The following is a 23853-nucleotide window of genomic DNA, read 5'->3' on the forward strand; positions in this document are numbered from 1 at the left end:
TTCCGGTCACGACACAAGACCAATTTTCAGTCAGGTCGTTCGTGCGTGCCCGCTTCCTTTCGGCATCGTCCTCCAGCCCGGCAGGGCGGCGCTGTCACGATCGTCAGGCCACAAGATGACACCGGATATGGCTAGCCTTAGCCAAAGCGAGCGGGACCGCTTGCTAACTTACGTTGACGTCCCAATCTTGCACTTTAACGTGTTCGTGTCATTACGTCAATGACTGATGTCCGCTTTCGACGTTCCCACCGAAATTGTTCGCCCGCCAAGCAGCCCCCCCACCACGACGACGACGACGAGCGGAAGCGAGGAAAGCCAACGGAGCGCAGGCGGTAAGCAAAGCTAGTTGCTAGCCGACTTAATTTACCGGAGCTCAGAGTGGAACAAGAAGGAGCTCGAAACTGCAACTTTTGTCTTTTGTCGTTGAACTTGCTAAACGTTTCAAATTTCCGAGGCTCTGGCTGTTTACTGGATTAACAACCTCGCAGCTACATGGCACGAATAGTCATTTTCTTTGTCCATTTTGTTTATATATATATACTTGTTGTACACGTTTATTCTATGGCTTTTTTTACTCAGCTTGAGTGTTTTATGGAGTTTTCTGTCTTTAATGCTAATAATTTATTGTTTTAACTATTGTGTGACAATTGTTTTCTCCAGCACTTGGTATCCAGCAATGGTTGTTTTCAAACTGCTCTATAAATAAAGTTGTTGTTTTTTGCACAAAATAATAATTGAATGTGTATTGTGTTTCTTTAGCATGTCCTGCTGCTGTCGTCCTCCTGCTATGAGCAACATTGTAAGTTGGCACACAATCTTTCTAAACCAGGAGTCCGACTCATTTTAGCTCAGGGGCCATGTGACGGAAAATCTTTTTCCAAGTAGTCCAAAGCGGCAAAATCAATGATTTTGATTTTAAAAACATGATGTCACTTGCAGGGGTTCTTCTGGCTCAAATTGAGGCGAGGTGGTACCATCCGGACCACGCGCCATGACGTTCGTGTATAGTGTGTTACGAGACATATCCTGAAACTAGTATTGTATCCCACAATTCCATGTGTCCGTCCATTTTGGATGAAAGTTGTCTCAAATAGACTTAGCTTGGTCTGGTTACTGTCACCTAAAGGAGGAGATAATATGGCGTTGCTGCGCATGACTCCCGAAGTAAACAGTGATCAATCTGTCAGCATGGCTTTAGTTTTCCCAGCGTGGTTTATTTAAACCAGGGCTCTAGGCTGTGCCCAAATTTCTTGATGTGGTGACTGAAATAAATTCTAGGTTGAACAAATACAACCAGTCAAAGTTTATTGATACTTTTGGAATCAACATTGGATTACAGTACAAATTGATGAGTTCTAGCGACTTCCAATATCCCTGACAAGATTGCCGACAAGCGGGTCGCCTCTGCATTGTTGTCAGGTCTGGCAGGTGGCAGCGGCAACATATAAACAAAAGTGGGGCAAGCGAAGCCGATCAAATGGCTAATAGTGAGGATTTGTGGTTCTGAAAATTGATAGCAAACGCTACGACATTGTACTGTAAGAAGGCATCATATGACTCATTGGAATTGACATGCTTTTATTTTGATGAGTGCATATGGAAAAGCTGCTACATTTATGTTTGTAGGCGCAGAGGAAGAGAAGGAGTGTGGGGAGGCAGCTCGTTTCCAGCAGCCCTAAACCCCGCCGCCACACTAACACGAGCAGAGCGGCCCATGCTAACAGAAGGGCTAACGCTAGCAGAGCAGCCAACAGAAGAACCAGCCCCCGTGGGGCCCTAGCGCCCGCCGTTGCCGCTGCCGAGACCATCGACGTGATGGACAACATGGAGGATAGTGAGTCACATGACCAATCTGATGTCACCCCTGTTGCCACCAATCAAGAAAGAGAATCAGAGGCTTAGTTAGTTGTGATCAATAATATGCTCTTGTTGCTGTTCAGGCGTTGCGGAGGTGGTGGATCTGACGGCTGAGGCAGCAGAAGCGTCGCATGTCGTTGACCTCACCAACAACGACTCTGTGCTGGTGAACAACACACACTGAGTGCACATGTGCTGGAAGGAAAGTGTTCATGGGAGCTGGCGTTGAGGGGGTCTGGTTTGATTTTTTTTTTTGGGAGATGATTTGGTACTGTTGGCATTCTCTACCCGTGATCTCCAACTCTCACTGGAGCGCTTGAGACTAAAATCAATACCTCCAAATCTGAGACAATGTTCCTCAGTCATAAAAGGGTCGCTGCCCTCTCTGGGTCAGAGATCAGATCCTGTCCCATTTGCAGACATTGAAGTATCTTGGGGTCTTGTTCACGAATGAGGGAGGGGTGGGAAGAAATTGGTTTTAGAAATGTCACCTTGCCTTAAAAATGTCACGTGAAGGCCATATCAGCCGACGCTACTCAATTTCTTTGATATCCCAGCAGACTAAATGTGGCCTTGTGATGCGTTAAAAGTAATTCCTCTTCCTCCTCTTCTTGTTGCTGCTGTCTTGTTGTCGCGCTGCGCTGCCCCAGCTGGTGGATGAAGGTACAACACGTCCCTCCGTCGCACTTGCCGCATGCATCGACTTGCCGTGATGCCGCCTGTGTCCTCCAATCAGGTTCACAAGGCAGGAGGAACACCTCAGGAGAAAGTTATGTCGTCAGCAGCGATGACGACGACGCCTCTCCTCCTGCGCCCGGCGCCGATGTCTTGTCCTCGCTCAAGACGCAGCGCTCCATCAGGTGAGACACCACAATGGTTGTCCACACAGGCCAGAATTAGCTCATAGGCAGATCAAAGCCAGGTCGTATTCATATCCACTATAGCAAAAAAAAACAAACAACAAAAATCTAATTCAGTTGAGACACTTTTCAGCTCTTAAATCAGCTGATTGGCATGTCCCATACACAGTAAAATACAAGTCAAATCCAGCACATAAACTTAATGAAAACAAATCAAATCCCGTTTGTAGTCATGTCACGCAGAGAACAGACGTTCAATCCATGTCATAAATGTGTAACACAGAACAAATACCCGTTACGTTTTATTAACAGACTTGTCCTACATAGCTAATGTTATTCCTCTCCAGTTTATAGCCACATCCCAGATGAGGATTGTGTCAAACTCGTTTCACAGGCATGCCCCACATCGCAAACTACTGTGTTTTCACGACCATAAGGTGTTCCGAATTAAAAGGTGCCGAGTCTCAATTGCAGGTGCTATTTCTGTATTTAACACATAGATAACGTCGCACCGTATTATTGAGCGCAAGCATGATAAAACAAATCCTTCATCTTAAAATGTATGCTAGCGTGCATCCACGCTCAATCATAAGCGGGCATGCATATAAACGTATGTTTTTTTAAAAAAATGATTTCGGTTATTGAAGTATTTAACAATGTAGTCCAGTTATTTTCTCTTTGATCAGTCCTCATCCACAAATCCATCAAAGTCCTCATCTTTATCCCAAATGCACAGCTGGGCAAGTTGTCCATCAAACACGGCAGGTTCCCTCTAATCATTGTCAGTCAATCTCGTTGACGCGTGGCTCTTCAGAAAGGATGGCGACTTTTGCGAAAGCTCGAAAAATATACTGCAAGCAGACACATTTTGTGTGTGTGTGTGTTCAGCTTTACCCCGGGAACCGTGAGCTGTCCGGTGTGTATGGACACGTACTCGGAGGTGAGACTGGCCACACGTGAGGCGGCGCGTGTGCACATAAGCCGCAAACGCTCATGTTGTCGTTGTCGTCGTGGCTTTAGATGGTGGACAGCGGGCGACTGGTGGTGTCCACCAAGTGCGGTCACGTCTTCTGCAGCCAGTGCCTGCGAGACGCCCTACGCCGCTCGCTCACCTGCCCCACGTGCCGCAAACGCCTCACGCCTCGCCAGTACCACCCCCTCTACATCTGAGCGGCGACCCCATCCACTTGGCTTCCCTTGTTGGGTTTCTTTCTTTCTTTTTATATGTGTATATATATAAACTGGTCTTGTATATTTGTGTTTCACACGTCAATAAAGCGCCACGTATACACACGACTCTTACATGTCGGTAGCGATCGCTCACTCGACCGGACTGACGGGAAACGCTAGGAGGCGGCAGTGGAATGTTCCGGAGAGTTCAAGACTTCCTTTTGTTTTCCAACGTTGCCACGCAACGGAAGCCTTCTCCAAGACGTTGAGTCACACACGACAAAGGTGGAGATGTTTGAACAAGGGTTAATATAGGTCATATTTAAGACAATCATAAAACAAAAAGTAAAGTGTCTTGAATAGGACTCCAGAGTAAAACATGTTAGGGGGGGCAAAAAAAAGGTTGTGTTTTTATAGAATGTCATTACCAACATTTGTGTCATCCTCACTCAAACTTATGAAACTTTAGTTGTTCAATATATAATAATGTTCTATTTTTCATGGGAGTGTGTCGTTTAATAAACTTGGCTTCTGCTATTTAATTAAACCTTTTTTGTATTTTTCCATTTCTAAATCCCCCTCCTTTAAATGGTTGATATAAAATGTTCGACTAAAGAGATTTAATAACTATGCAACAAGGAGAAATGTGAAGCAAACATTAAAAAAAAGTGCATTGAATTTATGTGTCAAAGTGTGTTGATATTTCATCTTTTTGATCATTGTTTTGGGACCTTGTTAATTAAAAATGATTTAGTTAAACTTTCATCCCTTTAGTATCAAATGTTGTTCTCCCCCATGAAAGCATACCGATCATCTTTGTCTCGAATCCAAGTAAAATTTGCAAACATCGTCTTTACTAAGGAAAGCAGCCGTCAACATTTTTGCCAATTTTCTGGACCATACCAGCAAGTAAATCATGATCAGATTAATTTGTGCATTTTCTGTCCTGGCGATGTGAGATCATGTACTGCCCCCCCCCCCAAAAAAAAAAAACTCATTTCAGCCCTAAAGCGCAAATGGCGTGAAAACAAAACAAAATTTGAAATTAGCGAAGATGGGGAAAAATCAATCCTGTTATACAATGAATGCGTTCAGTACGATAAATGAGCAAAAAAGAAAAGGCACTTTAAGGTATGGTGATATGACTTGCTCGAATTTTCGTTTGAGCTGGATGAAAAAGAAATAAACACTTGTTGAAGACGTCAACATGACGAGGCGAATTTTTGGGCCACGAGTCACCTTTGGGCGGTCAGGTCACGAGACGCGCGGGGAATTCCCCTCCCATTGGAAAAGGCTTTGTCATCTCCCGGCTTCTCATTGGTTTACATGGGCGGGGCTTGAGCGCTCAACCTATCAGACACCACGTAAACATTGACTTTGCGTTGGTGACGCTCATCCCGGAAGAAGCCAGTTTCAAGTCGAGTAACAGCGTTTAAAAGCTGCGTCACAAAGTACCGAAGTCGACTCGACGACGACGAACTGAAGAAGCGCAAGCGGATCGGTAGCAACACAAACAAAAAAGAAGAAGCAGCAGCCAAGATGTCGGTGACGGTGAAGGCTTACCTGTTGGGCAAAGAGGAGTCGGTTCGGGAGATTCGCCGTTTCCTGGTGGAACAGGACGCGGTCGGAAGCTTCGAACATCTGTGCGACAAAACTTGTCAAATTTTCTCCGGACTCAAGAAGGCCTCCTTCAACATGTACTACAAAGGTCGGACAACAGACGCCTGATTTGGTGATGGTTTATTTTGTTTCTTTGGACCTCCCTCCAAAAAGTTTAATTGTTGGCCTTTGTTTTGCTTTCCCCCTCTTCTCCAGACTGCGAAGGGGACCTGGTGGCCTTCTCTTCAGATGACGAGCTCGCTATGGGTGTGGCCTGCATGAAGGATGACGTCTTCCGGGTTTTCATCAAAGGTAAACCGACAAAAAAAAATTCCCAAAGTCCCAAACCACCCTCTGCATTCAGCTAACACCATCAGAATCAGAATGCCCTTTATTGTCAATGTACTCGGTGTGCAACGAGATTAGAGAGCTCCCCACTCCAGTGCAGTACAACAATAATTTAATGTAATATATAAAATAGATTAATTAAAGATTAAATAGAAAATAAATACAAAATTGGATAAATAAAAACACATTATGTTGCTGTTGTGCAAGGTTGGGCTAAGTGTGTGTGAGTTCAGCATGGAGATGGCTCTCGGTGAGAAACAGTTTTTCAGTCTATTAGACTTTGTTTTGATGCACCTGTAGCGCCTCCCAGAGGGCAACAGTTCGAACAGGTGTGAGCTCGGTTGAGTATTGTCTTGATATTGAAAGCTCTGCTGAGGCACCGGGTGGTGTAGATGTCCGACAGGGAGGGGAGAGGGCAGCCAATAATTCTCTGCGCTGTTTTGACTGTCCTCTGGAGCCTCACTCTGTCGCCTCAGTGCAGCCGCCGTACCAGGTGGAGACACAATAAGTCAGCAGGCTCTCGATGGACGAGTGGTAGAAGGCCAGCAGCAGCTTCTTGTCCAGGTTGAATTATATATATATATAGATATATTTCCTCCCACATGCTTGGTAGGTTGATTGAACACTAAAATTGTCCCTCGGTGTGAGTGCGAGTAGCTGTTCGTCTGTGCGTGTCCTGCAATTGGCTGGCAACCTGTCCAGGGTACAGGTTGTATCTCGTTGACTGCCCCAAGACGGCGGGGATAGGCTCCAGCTCACCTGGATCTAAATACTGTATATTAATTGTTTTTCTATATTTAAAAAAAAAAAAAAACCTCAATGTTTTGGGGTATGTTTTGAAAGCATGTAGATTTCTATCCCAATTTTTTTGTTTAGTAATTCAAAAATAATATTTAAATAGTTTCATAATGTTTAAAATTATTTGCATTTTTAAATAAAATACCAAGTAGTGCTACATATTTTTTGTTTAGATTTTTAAGAATAAAACGTTGAAAATGCAAATAAACACTTACAATAGATATAAATGTTTCCTTGCCTGCATGTGCAAATGTTGCGTGTTTTTCTGTTTTCAGAGAGGAAGGAGCACCGACGTGACTTCCCGGTTCACGCCTTCCCCCCGAATGCGTTTGCGGCGCCGGCAGCACCCCCGCCCCCCCATGTGGTCGGCGTGCACGCCAACGTGATGTGCGACGGCTGCGACGGTCCTGTGGTGGGCGTCCGCTTCAAGTGCAGCGTGTGTCCCGATTACGACCTCTGCTCCGCTTGTCAGGTGCAAGGCAAGCACACGGAACACCCCCTGCTGCCCATCTGGCACCCCCTGCAGGTCAGCACCGTGCACTACACAGCTCGTGTCGTATGCGCATGTGTGCTGATTCCGCGCTGCTTGTTTTTCAGGCGCTGTTCCCACGGGGAAAGCTGATGAAGAAGATGCGCCACTGCAGCAAGAACCAGAAGTGTGCCAGAGGTGGCGCCCCCCCTGGTCAGTGTTTTTATTGTTACTGTGATCCTTGTGCCGGGCCACTCGGCTCATCTGTAACCTTTGACCTCAAAGCAGGCCTCAGCTTCCTGAAGAACGTTGGTGAGGGCGTGGCGGCCATGTTGAGCCCGCTGGGTGAGTGACATGAGTGCTGTCCGGTCGTCGGGATGGGAAGCGTTGCGTTTTATTTTTTTAATGTATTTTTATTTTTTTTTTTGGTTCGCACGCAGGCATCGATGTAGACATCGACGTCGAGCACCAGGGCCAGAGGACCAAGGTGACCAATCAGGATCAAGGGGATGTAGAGGTGGGCGGAGCTGAGGGCGACGGTCAGCCCAGAAAGGTCAGCCTCTGGAATGTGTCACCTTTGTGTTGTGACAATTCAACTCCAATGAAAATGGGCTGTTGGGTTAAACACAATACAATGAATTGCAAATCATCTTCAACCTATAATTATGTCCAACTACAAAAACAAGATATTTAACTCATTACCAGCCGAGTTAAAAAAAAAAAAAAGGGTCTTTTAACATCTTTAGCCGTCAATGGTAGTAAATAATAGATTTTTAGGAGCAAATAATCATGAACACATTCTAACAACCTGTGACAGGTGGCAAAAAATGGTTCATCATTCCCAACTTCCACATTATGTTGGAACATGTATATCGTTTTTATTTTTAATTGTTGAGTTCTAAAGTCACATGGCTGTCATTGTGATCTTTTGCGGACTTCAGGCTTCAGCTGCCGACGGCAAAGAGTCGGATGAAGAGTGGGATCACATCACATGCAAGGAGGTGGACCCTTCCAGCGGAGAATTGCAGTCCTTGCTGCAGGACGACAAACAGGATGGGGTCCAGAACCCGAAGGAGGATCAAAACCAGAAGGGAGACCAAAACCAGATGGGGGACCAGAACCGAGACACTCCTGTTGAGGTCCAGAAGGCTCCTTCAGGCTTGAAAGCGGCAGCACTGTACCCTCACCTTCCTCTAGGTAACTACTCGCCCGTGTGGCCACACCCGCAAATGAATGTTTAGCTAACATGTTCCCGCTCTGTCCCCCAGAGGCGGACCCCCGCCTGGTAGAGTCTCTGAGTCACATGTTGTCCATGGGCTTCACCGACGAGGGTGGCTGGCTGACCCGCCTCCTGCAGGCCAAAGATTTCGACATTTGCGCCGCCCTGGATGCCATCCAGTATGCCAAGAAGCCCCGCCCCCACTGATGTCACCAATTGACGTCACAGCACAAGCTTAAAATTTAGCTTCTACTCCATCATATGAAAAGTAGTCATCAGTTATACGCCAGTCAGTAAACTCTGTAATCAAAACATTTGAACGATACGCAATAAAAATGCTTTGATCAGCTTTAATGTTTTTGATTTTTTGAACAACTCAATATTAGGGTGAGACAATTTGCATGAAATGTTGAATTTATATAAGTGAAGGTCGACAATGTCTTCATCAGAAGCTCACGTCAAAGTCTTCGCCGCTGTCAAACATGGAGGAAGCGGGAAGCAGGGGGCGGGGCCACGTGACACAGGGCTGGGAGGGGTTGACGGTGTCGCGTCCCAATGATGGCGCTCTGGTGTCAACCTTCCACAACCAAACCGAAACAGTTGCTTAACATTGTGCGTGTTCGCCTACCTTCGCATGTGTGGAGTTAAGAGCTGACCTCACCTGAGCTCCGTCCTTGCGCTTCCTCTTCCTGACACACGCATGTTCCCGTGCACACGCACACAAAAAGCATGAGAAAGCAATCTGACGAGCTGATTTGTTTGGGAGTGGGCGTGGCCTATCTAGCACATCACCTGTCTGTCATGCTGTTGCCTTGGGAACGCTGCATTTCTTTCAAAACGACATCTTGGTCCTCATCCTCGACCTCCTCCTCCACAGGTGTGACCATGTATTTACTCCAGCGGCTCACCTGTGGCTGGACCACCTGCTCATGCACGCACGCACGCACGCAGGTTGAGTAGGGGTCTGATACGTGTGTGTGTGCGCGTCCGTGTTGTCTTCTCACTTGTTCATCTTGCTGGCCTTGGCTTCCCAGTTCCTCTTCCTGCTTCTGCTGCCTACCACATGTTGATGACATCAAAAGGCAAACTTTGAGTGTGTGTGTGCGTGCGTGTGCGTGGTTTGCTATGGGGAGAGATTTGTCTCAAAATTATTCACACAAATATACTTGCAATTTTCAAGTGTATTTTTCAGATGCACATGTTTTTTTTTTGCAAATAAGTATTTTCTCATGTGTTTGCTTATCATGTCGTACCATTTGTAAATTTCCATTTCTGCTTGTGAATTGTCAGATGTGTTCGTTTATTTTTTGAGACACTTTCAAGAGGTTCCCGTTGGGGCTGGGCGATAAACCGAAAATTTACCGTTACCGATATTTGGAATGTTTTCAAATGATTTTTGGACTTTTATTTTTCATTGAAAGTAATGTGTACCAGTTGGTCAATAAAAAAAAACAGTCAATATGCATTTCCTGCATTTAATTTGATTTTAGTCCACGGGGGGAATTTATCGTGCATTTATCGTTATCGAGGTAAAATTGCTCAATTTCTCGCGATATTGGTTTGAGGTCCTATCGCCCAGCCCTAATTCCCGTGGTCCCATGGTCATTTCTTTTAAAAAATAAATAAATACAACTCTTTAGAAAACAAATAAAAATAAAACAAAAAAGCGCCTCTCCACACATGGTCATTTCTTAAAAAAAAAAAAAAAAGCCCCTCACTATACATGGTAATTTATTTAAAAAAAATACAAATCTTAAAAAAAAATAAAATAAAACAAAAAAACGCCTCACGACACGTGGTCATTTCTTTAAAAAAAAAAAGCTTCTTGCTCTCATTTATACAAAAAAATCTTTAAAAAATACAATAAAAAAAATCTTGAAAAAAATACAAATCTTTAAAAAGTAAAAGAAAACAAAAAAGGGCATCACTATACATGTTCATTTCTTTAAAAAATCTTTTGAAAAAAAGTGGTTCTAAAAATCAAAATTTAAAAAAGCGCCTAACTCCCCATGGCCATTTCTTAAAAAAAAAATCTTGAAAAAAATATCTAAAAAAAAATAATACAACTCTTTAAAAATTAAAAAAAAAATAACCCACAGTGATCAGAGAGGCTTTGCCATTATATATTCCACTGAAATCTGCAAGGGTTGTCCACCTCTTTCTCTTGGGTAAGATATACATTTGCCTGAACATTTTTTGTTTGTTTGTTTGTTTTTGCCTGAACATAATGTTGAGACCAATCTCTCTGCACAGGTTTGTCAGTTACCATAGCGACTGGGCGTCTCGTTCTTCCAACATGGCGCCCCTGGTGGCGTTCAGCTTCTGAACGTGACGCCTGCAGTCCGCTGCGCTGCCTCCGCCGAACTCCTTCGTCATGTGATCGGATTCCAAAAACGAAAATTCATGAACATCGATGACGTCATCAAACCACTCGCGTTCATCTGCTTACCTTGAGCAAAGATTGCTTCTCCCCGCAGAGTTTACACGTCCACTTTTTAACCTTCTTCACCTGTCACACATGGGGGGAAAGAGGTGAGACGGCAAAAAAACTAAAAAGATTATCATGTTTCCTGTGTAAACCTTTAATGACAGTTGGGACGTCGTCTGTTCTGGATTCCTAAAAGCTTCCCGTGTGTTCGCCGCGTTTGCGTTCTTACTTGTTGCACTTGGAAGCAGTCGCAGCGGAAACATTTGACGACGTGAAACGTTTGGGACATGTCAAAAGCAAGAAAAAAAGCTTTAAAAAAAAAACAAGATTAACCAAAACGTTTCGTTTCCGCTCCAATTTGCCGGGCCTCAGTTGAAAACTGACGTCATATATTCAGATATCAGCTCGAAACGGAAGTGGGAGAGCGCCGCCTGTTGGCGCGGAGGTTCTCAAACGCCGCGTCAGGACTCACAGTTAATCATACAATTAAGTAATTGCAGTTCATCATCGATCATGGATTTGATATTTATCAGTTTCCTACTCATTGCGAGTAACTATTAACATAAACGACTTCACATAAATGAATAGCATTAATTATTGACGACTTTAAAAAGTTGTTGAATACTGATTTATTGATTATTCATTAGACATAATGACAGGACGGATGAATAAAAAGTAATAGATTTACAAAAGAATAAAAGATGGTAGGTCAACATATGTTCATAAGCATATTCACATGCACAATAGAGCGCTCTGCATTTATTTGCCAAATTTCAGTCACTTAAAGAGTAAAACATTCATTGAGCATTTCTATCAAAGGGTAAACAAGATCACATCTCTTTCACATTAAAAGACTTTCTTAATACTTCTCTGCAAACCATTTTGAAAAATAGAATTTTGCGTGAGTTTGTTGTTTTTTTTGTCTGAAACACAAAGTGGAAATAAGAAAAATCTTGAACATTTTGGAGGAACGTTTTTCTTTCACGACCCTAAAAAATATATTGTTTTTCAGATAAAAAAAATAAAAACCTCGCAAGAAAAAAAAAGCCAAAGTTTTTTCTTTGTAACAAAAACAGAAAAAAAATACAGAAGCATACTGCTGCCACACCAGAAAAAAAAAGTTCAGTAACATGTACGTTTCACATTTTCTTTTGAAAAAGGAAATCTTGGCCTTATTTTTAAGCAAGATGTCTGCGACTGAGCTGAACCGGAAGGAATTCCTTTGCTTTGTCACTCATCAAATTAAAACATGACATTCACATTCAATTAAAATGTGCTACAGATCATATTCAAATGTCAAATTTATTACGTGGAAAGGTGACTTATATCAAGATACTGATATTCAAATGTGACATTTATCAAGTTAGAACACAAAATAGAACTTAGCACAATAAAACGTGAAATTTATCACATTATTTTTTTTCCCTTACTTGTGTGGCAGCCTTCCATAGAAAAACGTTTGTTTTGTTTTTTTAGGAAAACTAATGTCCCAAAAAAGTGTTGGTCCCCCCAGAACTTTCCTATTGTAGGTCTTTTAGTGTGAAAGAGGAAGCGTGGTTACAGCCACGCAGCTGCCAGTGATGTGAAACACTAGGACGCGTGAAGAAGTCAGAAGTCAGGGGTCAAGGGTTGCCTCGTTCGTAGTCCGAGGAGGTGGAGCTGCTCTGGCGCTCCGTCGCCCGTCGTGTCTGGCTCGCGGCCATCCGGGCCTGGATGTCCCTTTTCCTCTCAAAATAGTCCACCAGCACCGGCTCCGTCAACATGGACGCCAGGACCTGCTCGAATGTAACGGACCAATCGGCGTCAGCCGCGCTAGCACGCCTCCTCCTCGGCTGCTCGTCGCCGTCGGCCGAGGAGGCGTCGTCGCTCAGCATGGAGTACGATGACGCCGACGCGTCGTCTCCGGCTTCCTCCTCGCCGGCGGCCTCCTCCAGGAGGTCGTCGGTCGGCACCTCCGCCGCGTGGGGCGAGGCGGCTCGCCGTCCTGTGCCCGTCTTGTCGCCGTTGTTGAACTTCTTGCCGACTTCGCCGATGCGCAGCAGCAGGCTGGCGACGGTGGCGATGGCATGGTACAGCTGCTGCTCGTCACGCTCGTCCTCGCTGAACATGTTGTACAGCGTCTTACACAGCTCAATGAACTGCTCCTGTGTGCCAGGATTTCACAATGTTAAAAAATAAATAAATAAATAAAATAAAAAATTGCGAGCGTCCGCCACCACGGCGTTCTGCTGACCTGGTTAATTCGAGGAAGATCTTTGATGGATTCCCGCTTGGGCTCCTTCTCCTTGGCCCACATTCGCAGGTAGTACCTGTAGTCCTCTACGGGTCAAGGGTCAAAGGTCAAGGCCTCCAACAAACAAATTTTCTCCGTCAAATGGAGGACGCTCAATTGTTACCTTTCTTCTCCTCCCCGCCGCCACCGGCACCACCTGACTCCGCGTTGGCCTCCTCACCTGCACACCATCGTCATCGTTTTCATTACTATCGACATCACCAGTATTGACATCATCGTCGTCATTGTTGTCGTCATAGTCATCTCCGCGTTATCGTCATCGTTAGTCAACATCGTTCTGGTCAGTCATCATTAGGCACCACCGTCACCTTCGGCATTATGACATCATAGTTATTGTCATCGATATTACCCCGGTACGAGCCAGCTTGCATTGGCTCCAGGTCGATTTAAAATGCGATTTCAAGCTTTTGCTAATTCCGTACAAAATATTACACGCCTTAGCAGCTTCCTAGCTCGTTGATTTGGTGGTACCAAATATTCAGTCCTGAAACCTTCAATCACAACGCGCTGATCTTTTAGTAATCCTGAGAGCCAAACAAGAAGTCGGCAGGTTCAGGTATGTCATCATTCTCGTCGTCATCGTTATTGTTATCATCTTCGACATCAACAACCCAACCAAACCTGCTGCCACTTGCTGCTGTCCCAAAATGTCTTTAGGAGACAAGAAGGAAGCTTCTGGAGGTAGAAGAAGATCAAGTCGAAGGGGAGGAAGAGGAAGAAGAGGAAGAACGAAAGCAGAAGTCACTTGAACCTTTTTATTGACAATTCTTCATGCAAATCAAATCCATCGCGGCTCGCGTGTCGAAAGTGTGCGCGTACCTTTTGCCGTGTCTTCGGTGAAGAAGTTTGCCGCCTCCTGAGCGGAGTCCGCCTCCTCGGGACACAGAGCTGACACACAAACAAACCGTGACATTCATGCGGTTTGGGCCAGGCAAGCACAGGACAACTTGCGAGATAGACAAACGCACGCTTGTTTACAAACGTAAACACACACATTCGCAAACGAACAATCACTTTCTCACACTCACGCGCACACGCAGACAGGCGAGCGACATTACCGGGCGGCAGGTGGAGCTTGTAGAGCAGCTTGAGCTTGTCCGTCATGTCGCCATGGTACATCCCGCCTGCAAACAAAGTTACAAAGAGCGAGGCGAACACAAAGTCACGCACGACGTTGGCCAACTCACTGAGCGCCGTGACGAACTCCTTGAAGTTGACCAGGCCGTCGCGGTCGCGGTCCAGCGTCCTGAAGAGTCGGCCGGCCAGGACGGGGGTGTGGCCGGCGCAGCGCCAGGCGGCCAGGGCGCAGAAAAGCTGCGAGAACTGTCCGGCGTCGATGCGGTACTGCTCCAGGTAGGGCAGGCTGGGGTCGTGGCGCTCCGCCGCCAAGCCGCCGGCGCCCCAGTAGCGGCTGCTCATGTGCTGGGCCTGAAATGTGCGCAGGCCATCAACGCACTTGCCGCCGCCACGTGGCGCTTGAGCGCCCGCCCTGAGCGGCTCCCACCTTAAAGAGGCAGTAGAGCTCCTCCAGCTCCTCAATGCCGAAGGCCGACTCGGTCATCATGGCTCGCACCTGCGCGCAAAGCGTGCGTTGTCAAGCGAATAGCTTGTTAGCATTAGCTCGTTAGCTTGCAATCTGACTCACCACGCTCCGCTTGGCCGTGTCCTCCAGCGACTGGATGACCTTTAACCTCTGCTTGAACCTCATCTGTTCGATGACATCAGAGCGAAGGCCGCCAAACTTCTGCACGCAAAAATCAGCCAAGCGACGGTTGGTTAGATGGCGCTGAGCGGAATCTTGGAAGTGGTGTTAGTTTGGATTCATTGCTGGTGTTTTGTCTTTCGCAGCCTTCGCACAAAGCTCCGCCTATACGTGCCGTGTTCCCATCTGAAGTTCATCTGACACAAACATTACCATGTTCTCACTTTTCAGAAAGTGGGCAACATTTTAAAGTTTTGTTGGGGGCCATTGAACCCCAAAAGGAGGAAATATTGAGAAGAAACAATTTGCACTTTCACAAAAACAAGTTTTACTTTTTGAGCTTCCTCTTCAGTCATTGTTGAGTTTCATCCCAACTACTTCTGGATCTTTTTTTTTTTTCTTCCATAAACTACCCGAAGACCGCCGTAATATCTTGGTTACTGCTATTTAACGCTGAAAGTGTTGACTGACAGGCCTGGGAGACACACTCTGCAAAATCTTGCGTTTAGCCTATCGTGGTCTTGTGACACAGCTTAAAGAACGTCTCGAGACTTTTCGTTTGTGTGACTGCAAGGTCGGAATTGGTTTTATCTACTTTGAAAAAGCTCACGGCGCATTACAAATTTGTAGCAGTAGAAAGTTCCAGAAGCAAATAAGTAAGGCTTGGTCCGGTCTGGGACTGTCTAAAACTTCAGGAGGCCATCATCATCATCATCATCATCATCGCAATCTGACCTCATAGGAAGACTTGATAAGGTCGAAGATGTCGATCTCAGGCGCCGGCTCGTCTCCAACGGTGAGGAGGGCGTGCAGGTGGGGGACGGGCGGCGTGGCGATCTGCTTGTTCACCACGTGGTCCAGGTACCTTCACACGCACAACATGACCGGCGAGAAACGGAAGAAGCTACACACTAAGCGCTCAATGGCAACTGCTACCTTCCCAGGACGGTCATGGCCTCGCCCTCGTCACTGCAGGCCAACAAGGCATCCATGTTGTCGTGGAGCACCGCCAGCGCCACCTGCAGGCGGCGCGCCGGTGCGTGAGCGCCAACCGGACAACCGAGGGTGACGGCAAGCGAGCGGCGGACGTACCTGGAAGATGACCTTGATGCCCTCGTAAAAGAAGCAGTCGACCAGGAGCACGGCGCTGTCGAAGGGCATGACGGACAAGAAGAGGGTGAGGAACCACGAGAGGCTGATGGTGGAGATCACGCCCAGGTCCTGCATGTGGTCGTACAAGAGGGGCAGGAAAGCCCGGGTCAGGTCTTCAAACACGCCCTGGTCCACCAGAGCGCCTGCAAATAAACACGGGTCAGCCGCAAGTATTTGGCTAAGAAGATATTTCAGTAAAGTCATTCGGAGATACTTTTAGATTTTGGTCAACAATTAACTGCGAAATTTGTGGCGATACTGGAATATCGAAACAAATCCTAAAAAACTACAAACACAGCAGTTTGCTTGCATTGGAAGAAATGAATGACCGGAATGAACGAGAATATCCACAAGCTTGCTACGAGAATACGTAGCTATAAGGATCAATACTGCGATATCAGGTCAAGTGCTTCTGGCTGCCGTCTGAGATGAGTTTTGCGGCGTACCCACGACCCTGGTGTTGTAGTAGTCCGGCAGCATGCGTTCGCAGAGCGCCACCAATAGCCAGAAGGCCTCCTCCTCGGTGCAGTACAGCAGCAGCACCGACGTCACGATGTTCATCGCCTACGGGAGGAGGCGTGGCGCGGCGCGCCGTCAGTCACGCGGCCGCCCAGCCACACGGAGGCTCGACCCACCTGGCAGTAGCCGATGCCCGGGTTCCGGTGGGCGTAGGCGGTGAGGACGCGGCGCAGGGCGGCGATGCCCGTCTCGTTCTGGAAGGCTCGGTGCTCGGGCATGGAGCGGTGGAGGTCCCGCTCGATCTCCTCCGTGGCCAACGAGCACAGGCCCGCCGCGCGGTCCACCAGGTCGCCGTAGTAGCCCGCGTGCGTCGACATCTGGTTCTGCGCTCCTACGAAAGCCAAGCGTTGAGGAGGAAGCGGCGGGGAAAAAAGTAGGACATTAGAAGGTGAGGGAGTGGAGGAGAAGGTGGAGGAAGAGAAGAAGAAAGAACAGAGGAAAAAAAAAAAAAAAAAAGGGGGGGGGCGGGGCAAGAATCAAAGACGACGATATGTGTGAGTGCCCACCGGAGAAGAGCAACCAGAGTTCTCCTCGAAGCTTCTCGGGAATGCCGCTGAGGACCAGTTCTCGGGTTCTGGACGTCCTGTACATGCAGACTCCACGGCCAAACTCGGAGAAGTGGATGTTCCACGCCTCCTCCTTCATCTTCTCCTTCATCTGATGCACGCACGCCAAGCACACAGACGGCCAACCAGGTCACGTGACACGACGTATACGGCCGTGAACGTGGCAAAGTACACATCCAGACGCATATTCGATTTATTTCTCATGGTCAACAAGCCATCCTTTACGGCTGTGCTTCTCAATCATATATTATCCTCGCAAGAAGAAAACAATTCGATGATCGGTGACCAGCAGGCTCCTTTCTCGTCATTCTCAAAACAAAATGATTCCTCCCATTATGGCGCTTTGTTAGCCAGAATTAAAAATTCTACTTTAATTAAACGAGCCCTTTTCTCTTGGCTGCCATCGTTATCGGTGTATATAGAAATCCGCACTAGTTTTTGTTCACATCTAGGCTTGTGGCGAGGTTCCGATGGTTGTTGAACTCACAGCTTTGGGTCCCAAGTCCTCGGGAGCGTCTTTGTGGTAAAGCTGCAGAAGCCCTTGTGTGGCCGTGGGCACGTCAGGGTGATAATGCCTCTCCCGGGGGGCGCCGGAAGACGCCTGGTGGCGGCAAACAAAAAGGACAACGTGAGCAAAGACTTCCTGCTGACATCATGATGGAATGTACACAACCTTGGATCGATTCCTGTACAGTCTCAGGTCAATACGCACTTCACCCCGTCGTCTAACTGTCTAAAATCTTCCCAGTGAGCTTCCCTTTTAAGAGAATATTCGCTTTCCTTCTGATCGTCCAAAAGGTTCCAAGAATGTGAGAGGCTTCACAGAAATGCTGCTGACTATGTATGAATTAGGATGTCACTTTCAGTCTCCTATTTGAGCCATGCTTGTCCACGACATTTTGGGGTCGTGGGCAGGACCAAAAGTATTTGAAAGCATCCAGGAGAACGTGGCACGAGCCAAGTCGAGAGGACACGTCCAGATAAGCCAGTGCTTCTCAAATAGTGGGGCGGGCACCCTCGGGGCGATGCTGAGGGAAGCGCGTGGGACCGTAGGGAACATGCTTTATTTTCCGCGGTACCATGATAAAGTGTCATTGCACATCCACTCCACTAGTTGGCAGTGGTGCTCTCCTTGCCCATTATGTGCAGTGAGTATTAACTCTATGGTGCAGGTTTGTTTTGCAATGAAAATGCTATTATTTAGAGTTGTGGCAGAGAGTGGGTGGCGGTGGATGCAAATAAGGATCAGTCCATGGAGAGTGGAGAATAGTTTCGCTGGATGAGTGTTGTTCCTTCTTGCAAGAATGTCAAGTCATCTTTAAGATGGACTCATGCAAAATTGATTCCGGTCATTGGAAATCTTACCACGGCCGCCAGCGGATTGACGTCACCCCACGAGCTGTCCGGCGTCTTCTGCAGGAAGTCGGAGATACGCTGGACCAGGAAGTCTCGATCTTTGAGGTTGGCGAACAGGAAGTTCATTTTGTTCTTGGTGCTGATGGACACGGGGCACGGCAAAACGCTGCTGCTGTCCGCCTTCTCCACAATGGACACCTGACAGGCCAAGCAAGCGAGTCAGTCGGCACGTTTGGTGCATGCACATTTGCCAATTGACCGACTCGCAAATGTTTCTGTCAAAGCGAAAAAATCTTCACTGACAATCACACATATTCCCGTACAACAGGCGGGAAAACTTTTAACGATGCAAATCGACTCGGAAAAGATATTTATGTATTTGTGTGTCCGCTTGGGCTTGAGCGTGAGTGAGACCTCTCTGAGCGGAATGATAAGCTGGCACAGGTCTTCTTCTCGGCTGCGGAAGCAGATGTAGTTGTTGGAGATGAAGAGCTGGCCAACCACGTGCATCTTGGCGAAGGGCGTCCACAGCGTGCAGTCCGTGTGTCCGTCCAGACGCTCGTCCTGCGTCAGGCGGAAGGTGCTCCGGTAACGCTCGTTCTTGGCTCGTGCGTCAAGATCCCTGTCCGCAAAACAAAACATGCTGAGTGGGGCCTCCTCACACATTATTAGGAACGGATTTGTCATGGAGGAATTTGCATTAACAATTAGAGTGGTTATAAAAGAGTAAATGAGGAAAGAGGGACTTTCCAGACCTCTTGAGGGCGGAGACGTTCTTGAGGGTCTTGCAGGGTTTGGGCAGCGAGCAGTCGGCGGCGAAGGCCTCGTTGTCCAGCAGCTGCCGCATGGCGATGTTGGCCAGTTGCTCCATCAGCTTCAAGGTGTCGTTGATGTTGAGGAACATGGAGAAAAAGTGCTCCCCCATCCGCGTTCTCACACGAACGCTCTCGGGGAACAACAGGGTGGCGTTCTTCTCCAGTTGGGTTACTTCCGTCCACTGGACCACCAGAGTCACTGCGAGGGAGTCCAACAAACGCACGATCTCAACACAGAGCACCACAACTAAAAAGAATCACTTCCACCACCCAAGTCCTAAGAGGTAGACGTCTCACGTGATCCTTCAAAAACGAAGAACAGAAATTTGCGGATTGATACAGACGGTTTCCGAAAAAGGACTGAGCGTTGTAAAATGGCCAGGATTGAAAAAAAAAAATTAAAAATACTTTAGCTAGGTCATACAGTTACGAACGTCCTTTTTTCCACCATTTCTGTAAAAAAAAAAAAAAAAAAAAAGACATTTAATTTTGTATTGTTTTTGATATAGAGACATTTTTGGTATGGATCTGTGTTAACACATATTTCTAAATTGAATTCTATTTATTTTTAACCAAACACTGGTAGAAAAAAAAAGCTAAATATTGTTCGCTTTGGTTTAGGGCTCGAACGGATAAATGTCATTTCCATTTATTTCTACGACCTTGGTGTATGAACGTTTCAAGTTACAAATGAGTGCACGGAACCAATTAAGTTCGTAACTTAACGTGCGTTCGTTGGATCATAAGATGTTGTCAATGTGGCAAGATAAGACAAGGAAGGAGCTGGTGGTCGCAACATGACAAATTGTTGGAAGCAAAGGAACACAATCGATGCACGTCGTACCTTCCTTGCCCAGCAGGAAGGAGTAGAAGCAGAGGTGATTGACAGACAGGTAGAGCCATCCCTGCCGCGGCACGCGACCTTTCCAGTAGCTGCACGAGTAATAGTTGACTAGCTTCTCCTCTTCAGGCATCCTGAACAGTTTGCGCATCTTCAGCTGGGCTTCCTGGAATTTGCCACAATCCTCCTCCTGCCCGTCGCCCGCCGTTGCACGCTTCTCCTCAGCGATCAGGCCCTGTGCCGGGGCACAAACGGGAAGTTCGCTCTTATGCCCGCTTGAATATTTGTGCTCGCTTTTTTTGTAATGACACTGACATTGACATTTGGAGCGTGTTTCCAGCATCTGAAAATACTCAATAGTTGCATGTGTCAAACTGTTTCATGACACCAAAGTCGGAGTTTACTGTCAAACTAAACACACAACAACAATTACACGCGTTGAATATTGTAACGCAAGTCATGCTTCGTTTTATGCTAATGCTAAAATCAATATAAAATCCCATTGACATGCTAACGAGAAATTGAATTCACAGTGATATTCCTTCAAATGATGAATATTCACACGCAAATGCTGTGGAAACACATACACACAAATATCATGACACTACCCAAAGGCACAAACTCTTCCCAATCTGAGAAAAAATAGTTACATTAATAGAGTTCAATCGCAATTTTCTTCTCGTATTATTTCATTCCAAGTGTGCAATCAATGCATGCACGGCAACACACTGCCCCCAAGAGGCCAACGCACACACAGCAGAAACAGCTGGTACTTATTTTTATTCATTGTGGGGTTTTTCATAGCTGTTATTTTATTATATTCAATTTTTTTCTGGCCTCCAGTCAAAGTTAACGCACATTAGACAAACAATGGCGGTCATTTACGGACAGAAGGAGCGGCGGCGACGTACCGAAATCTTGCCCCTGACGAAGGTGGTGACGTCGGAGTCATTGTCAAAGGCAGCGACAGTCTGCAGCAAGTTGGCTTCCAGCCAATCCCAGTGTTCAGTGATCTCCTTGCGAGAGGAACCTGAAAGAGGCATCCCTGGCTCAAACGCCAGTTGGGGTCGGGCGAGGACGTCGGGTCGGGGGTTAGGACTCACCGCAGGCGACGTTCCAGAAGATCTGCGAATCGGCTGTCTGGAGGAGGATCCTGTAGGGGGCCACCCTGGCACTGGAGTCGAGAACCACATCCAAAGTCCCCACCAGCAGACCTGCACACACAACAACAACACAGGTTCTTCTTAAGTTCTTGATACCAAGACAAGAACCTCTCAGAACCAACTTAATATACAAGTTGTACTTGCTAAATGCAAGAGCTGCTCGTGGCGGTACCAAGTTATTGGTACCAGCAGACGAACCTGTTCCTAGTTGCTATCTAAAACTTTTCATGGTGGTATCAAGTTGGTCAACTCATAATTTTGGTAGCAATATAACATAACTTCGTGTCCATCAGCAGACCGGTACTGACTGCTGACGTCACGACGACTACACTCGCTTTCACTCTTCGCGGGTACGCGCACGCGCACAAATAAATAAATAAATAAACAGTCACTGCTGTGTTCCTCTTCCAAAGTCCATTTTCACTCCACTTGAACGAAAATGCACATGACTTGTATGACTTGGCGAAGGAAGAAAAAGGAGAACAAGAACAAAGAGTAGAAGACGAAGAAGAATAGGAAAAAAGAAAAAATAGAAACGAAGAAGAAAGAGAACGAGAATGAGAATAATAAGAATGACACAGAGACGAATAATAATGAGGATGATGATAATGAAGACGGACCGGAGAGCCCCCCTCCGCGGCCGTGTCCCCGCCGCCGCTGTAGGATGAAGAACGGGTTGGCCCGCTCGGACACCCAGAGCGGGCCGGCCAGCAGAACCTCCTCCGGGTGGATCCACATGCTCCTCCTTGGCGGTTTGGTTCGTCTCTCAAGTTGTGCTCGTCAGGAAGAGCAGAAGGCCGCCGCCAACGACGTTGTTTTGCTTGTGTTCCCCCCCAAGTCTGCTGACTGCACTTCACTTCCGGGTTGATGCCTAGGACACGCTCTCTACGTGCTACGTCATCGACAGTTGACTCATTCACCGCCAGAGTACCCCCCGCCCCTCAAAAAATAAAGTTAAATTAAATAAATAAATAAAACAATCGTATGTTTAAAAAAAACCCAGTTGAGCTCTTCTTCTCAATACTCTTTGTAAAACTGAACGGGAAAGTGTGACCATCTAAATTTGTTTCATGGTTGCTTCCGTACGTTGACTTGCATTTTGGGGGGAAAAAAAAGAAAACTGCATGCTGTCATGAACGTCATATAGAACATCGGAACATGAACAACAGCTACACAGTATTTGATTAACTATATTCCATGCGTAAGTGTATGTTTAAAAAGTATCTCTACTATTTAAATTGTTTTTAACTGAAATAGAGCCATGCCATCTTATGATGAATATTCATTTAGATTTTGAAAATCATACTTGTCACGGAATAAATGTACTAAATTGATGGATTGAGAAAATGTGATTAAATGTACTTTTCTTTTCCTTTTTAAGTTGATATTGTTGTTTAAAAGTAACAATTTCTGAATCAATCTCAAATGACTGTCTTTGTTATTTATAGAGTACAACATTTCAATAACATTAATTTGCTCAGTTTATTGAACATTTTTTCAACATAACCTTTTAGGAATATAAAAATTATTAAGTTAAGAACATCAAGAATGGCATTTATTTGATTTGAAAACATATTTTTAAATGAAATAAATGCCAGCAAGTGAGCACATGCACAGTTAATGGATTATTTTAATTAATCCATCCATTCTAGAAGATATGTACTTTTGTCTCAAAATATTGAAATGTACAATAGTAAACAAATACAACATACCAATTTGCAAAAATTATGAGTTTTTATGTCTACTTGACTGTAGCTCTCATGCTAACATGAGCTAATGCTAAACGTGAATACAAGTTAAGATTTGTGAACCTGACACTTTAAAAAATATGAGCTTTGATGTCCACTGCATGCTAAAGAACACGAGTCAATGCTAAATTATTACCATGTAGCTTTAATGCCTGATGTGGTGCCTTTTAAAGCGGTTTGACGTCCTCAATGTAGCTCTTTTGGTAACCACACGGGCTAATGCTAAACAAAGCTGCGAGTTAAAGGTGAAGTTAGTTGTTCACATTATGCTGATGCCACAAGACTATTAGTTAAAAAATATAATTAATTTATTAATAATTATTAAAATAAATAAAAGAAAAAGAGAGAGGTTTCTTTTCCTGTAGATTTAATGCTAAATAAGTATACTAGTGAAAAGATGAGGTTTCTACAAGAGTTTAGCCCCCGCACTAGCGCGGGTTAATGCTAATCAAGGTCATTATGGAAAGGTGAGGTTTATTTTTTGCTAGTTGTGTGAGTACTAGATAAAGGTTTAGGTATGTAATAAAGCTTTTAGCTTACTAAAAAAAATGTTCACTTGAATGTCGCTTCCATGGTAACATGGCCTAATGCTAAACAAACCCGCTACGTTTAAGTGAGGTTTATTTTTTGCATGTGGTGCTAATGCTAAATGAGGCTACCAAATAAAAGTTTAAGTTCGTAATCACGTAGCTCTTAGGCTAAACAAGGCGACTTCGAAAGTTATGTAAACATGAATGTAGCTTGCATGCTAACACAGGCTAACGCAAAAGAAAGCTGCTAGTTAATTAAGGGTGAGGTTAGCTTTTTGCATGAAGTTTGCTTATTTAGATATATTACATTGATCATTAAGTATCCATTGTATTATTATAATTGAGGTTTGCTCCAATCACGTCGTACACCAGGATCAGGTGACTAAGTTCCAGCAGGCAAGACGATAAGATTGACAGACG

At 45.7% G+C, this 23853-nt stretch overlaps 4 protein-coding genes across 8 annotated transcripts; 2 read left to right on the forward strand and 2 right to left on the reverse strand.

Annotated features, from left to right (window-relative positions):
• Positions 1–17: 17 nt before the first annotated feature.
• Positions 18–4434, forward strand: rnf4 (ring finger protein 4). The gene is made up of 8 exons (XM_088294927.1): positions 18–332; positions 760–799; positions 1627–1834; positions 1941–2023; positions 2508–2520; positions 2594–2717; positions 3606–3657; positions 3738–4434. The coding sequence occupies exons 1-8, from the start codon at positions 220–222 to the stop codon at positions 3885–3887; spliced, it is 783 nt and encodes a 260-aa protein (XP_088151053.1). The 5' UTR covers positions 18–219; the 3' UTR covers positions 3888–4434.
• Positions 4435–5264: 830 nt separating this feature from the next.
• sqstm1 (sequestosome 1) lies at positions 5265–8669 on the forward strand. Of its 3 annotated transcripts, none has more exons than XM_088294793.1 (8): positions 5266–5595; positions 5703–5798; positions 6908–7158; positions 7230–7314; positions 7387–7446; positions 7542–7654; positions 8043–8298; positions 8370–8669. In XM_088294793.1, exons 1-8 carry the CDS (start codon positions 5427–5429, stop codon positions 8525–8527), a joined length of 1188 nt encoding a protein of 395 aa, XP_088150919.1. In that variant the 5' UTR covers positions 5266–5426; the 3' UTR covers positions 8528–8669. The 3 variants fall into 3 exon arrangements, with proteins under 3 accessions (XP_088150918.1, XP_088150919.1, XP_088150920.1); XM_088294794.1 differs by having other exon boundaries at positions 7390–7446; XM_088294792.1 differs by having other exon boundaries at positions 5265–5595; positions 7230–7446.
• Positions 8656–11183, reverse strand: mrnip (MRN complex interacting protein). Of its 3 annotated transcripts, none has more exons than XM_088294798.1 (7): positions 10978–11183; positions 10770–10829; positions 10587–10687; positions 9325–9376; positions 9113–9243; positions 8982–9009; positions 8656–8897 (listed from the first exon to the last, which is right to left on the reverse strand). In XM_088294798.1, the coding sequence occupies exons 1-7, from the start codon at positions 11035–11037 to the stop codon at positions 8766–8768; spliced, it is 564 nt and encodes a 187-aa protein (XP_088150924.1). In that variant the 5' UTR covers positions 11038–11183; the 3' UTR covers positions 8656–8765. The 3 variants fall into 3 exon arrangements, with proteins under 3 accessions (XP_088150924.1, XP_088150923.1, XP_088150922.1); XM_088294797.1 differs by having other exon boundaries at positions 8977–9009; positions 10901–11164; XM_088294796.1 differs by having other exon boundaries at positions 10901–11162.
• Positions 11184–11362: 179 nt separating this feature from the next.
• On the reverse strand, positions 11363–21940 carry tbc1d9b (TBC1 domain family member 9b). The gene is made up of 23 exons (XM_088294018.1): positions 21776–21940; positions 21096–21206; positions 20904–21022; positions 19996–20227; positions 19092–19350; positions 18751–18958; positions 18346–18534; positions 17468–17581; positions 16921–17071; positions 16531–16745; positions 16342–16459; positions 15836–16038; positions 15680–15762; positions 15479–15608; positions 14687–14785; positions 14546–14614; positions 14229–14469; positions 14100–14165; positions 13861–13929; positions 13663–13716; positions 13145–13201; positions 12982–13067; positions 11363–12892 (listed from the first exon to the last, which is right to left on the reverse strand). The coding sequence occupies exons 1-23, from the start codon at positions 21891–21893 to the stop codon at positions 12371–12373; spliced, it is 3513 nt and encodes a 1170-aa protein (XP_088150144.1). The 5' UTR covers positions 21894–21940; the 3' UTR covers positions 11363–12370.
• Between the last annotated feature and the right edge of the window lie 1913 nt (positions 21941–23853).

The sequence above is a fragment of the Idiotropiscis lumnitzeri genome, chromosome 4 (assembly GCF_059441095.1).
Source record: "Idiotropiscis lumnitzeri isolate Australia: NSW breed Sydney's pygmy pipehorse chromosome 4, RoL_Ilum_1.0, whole genome shotgun sequence".
Classification (NCBI taxonomy): Eukaryota; Metazoa; Chordata; class Actinopteri; order Syngnathiformes; family Syngnathidae; genus Idiotropiscis; species Idiotropiscis lumnitzeri.

Excerpts from the sequence above, each read along its gene's own strand:
- rnf4 (XM_088294927.1), top strand. The coding sequence starts at position 220 with ATGACTGATGTCCGCTTTCGACGTTCCCACCGAAATTGTTCGCCCGCC. Across the intron at positions 333-759 it reads AAGCCAACGGAGCGCAGGCG|CATGTCCTGCTGCTGTCGTC; the intron begins GTAAGCAAAGCT and ends GTGTTTCTTTAG. Across the intron at positions 1,835-1,940 it reads GATGGACAACATGGAGGATA|GCGTTGCGGAGGTGGTGGAT; the intron begins GTGAGTCACATG and ends GTTGCTGTTCAG.
- sqstm1 (XM_088294792.1), top strand. The coding sequence starts at position 5,427 with ATGTCGGTGACGGTGAAGGCTTACCTGTTGGGCAAAGAGGAGTCGGTT. Across the intron at positions 5,799-6,907 it reads CTTCCGGGTTTTCATCAAAG|AGAGGAAGGAGCACCGACGT; the intron begins GTAAACCGACAA and ends TTCTGTTTTCAG. Across the intron at positions 7,159-7,229 it reads CCATCTGGCACCCCCTGCAG|GCGCTGTTCCCACGGGGAAA; the intron begins GTCAGCACCGTG and ends CTTGTTTTTCAG.
- mrnip (XM_088294796.1), bottom strand. The coding sequence starts at position 11,011 with ATGTTTCCGCTGCGACTGCTTCCAAGTGCAACAAGTAAGAACGCAAAC. Across the intron at positions 9,377-10,586 it reads CGAGACGCCCAGTCGCTATG|GCAGCAGAAGCAGGAAGAGG; the intron begins GTAACTGACAAA and ends AACATGTGGTAG. Across the intron at positions 9,010-9,112 it reads GGCAACAGCATGACAGACAG|GAAGAGGAAGCGCAAGGACG; the intron begins GTGATGTGCTAG and ends TGCGTGTGTCAG.
- tbc1d9b (XM_088294018.1), bottom strand. The coding sequence starts at position 21,893 with ATGTGGATCCACCCGGAGGAGGTTCTGCTGGCCGGCCCGCTCTGGGTG. Across the intron at positions 15,763-15,835 it reads GCATCAAGGTCATCTTCCAG|GTGGCGCTGGCGGTGCTCCA; the intron begins GTACGTCCGCCG and ends CGCCGCCTGCAG. Across the intron at positions 14,470-14,545 it reads AGCTCTACTGCCTCTTTAAG|GCCCAGCACATGAGCAGCCG; the intron begins GTGGGAGCCGCT and ends CGCACATTTCAG.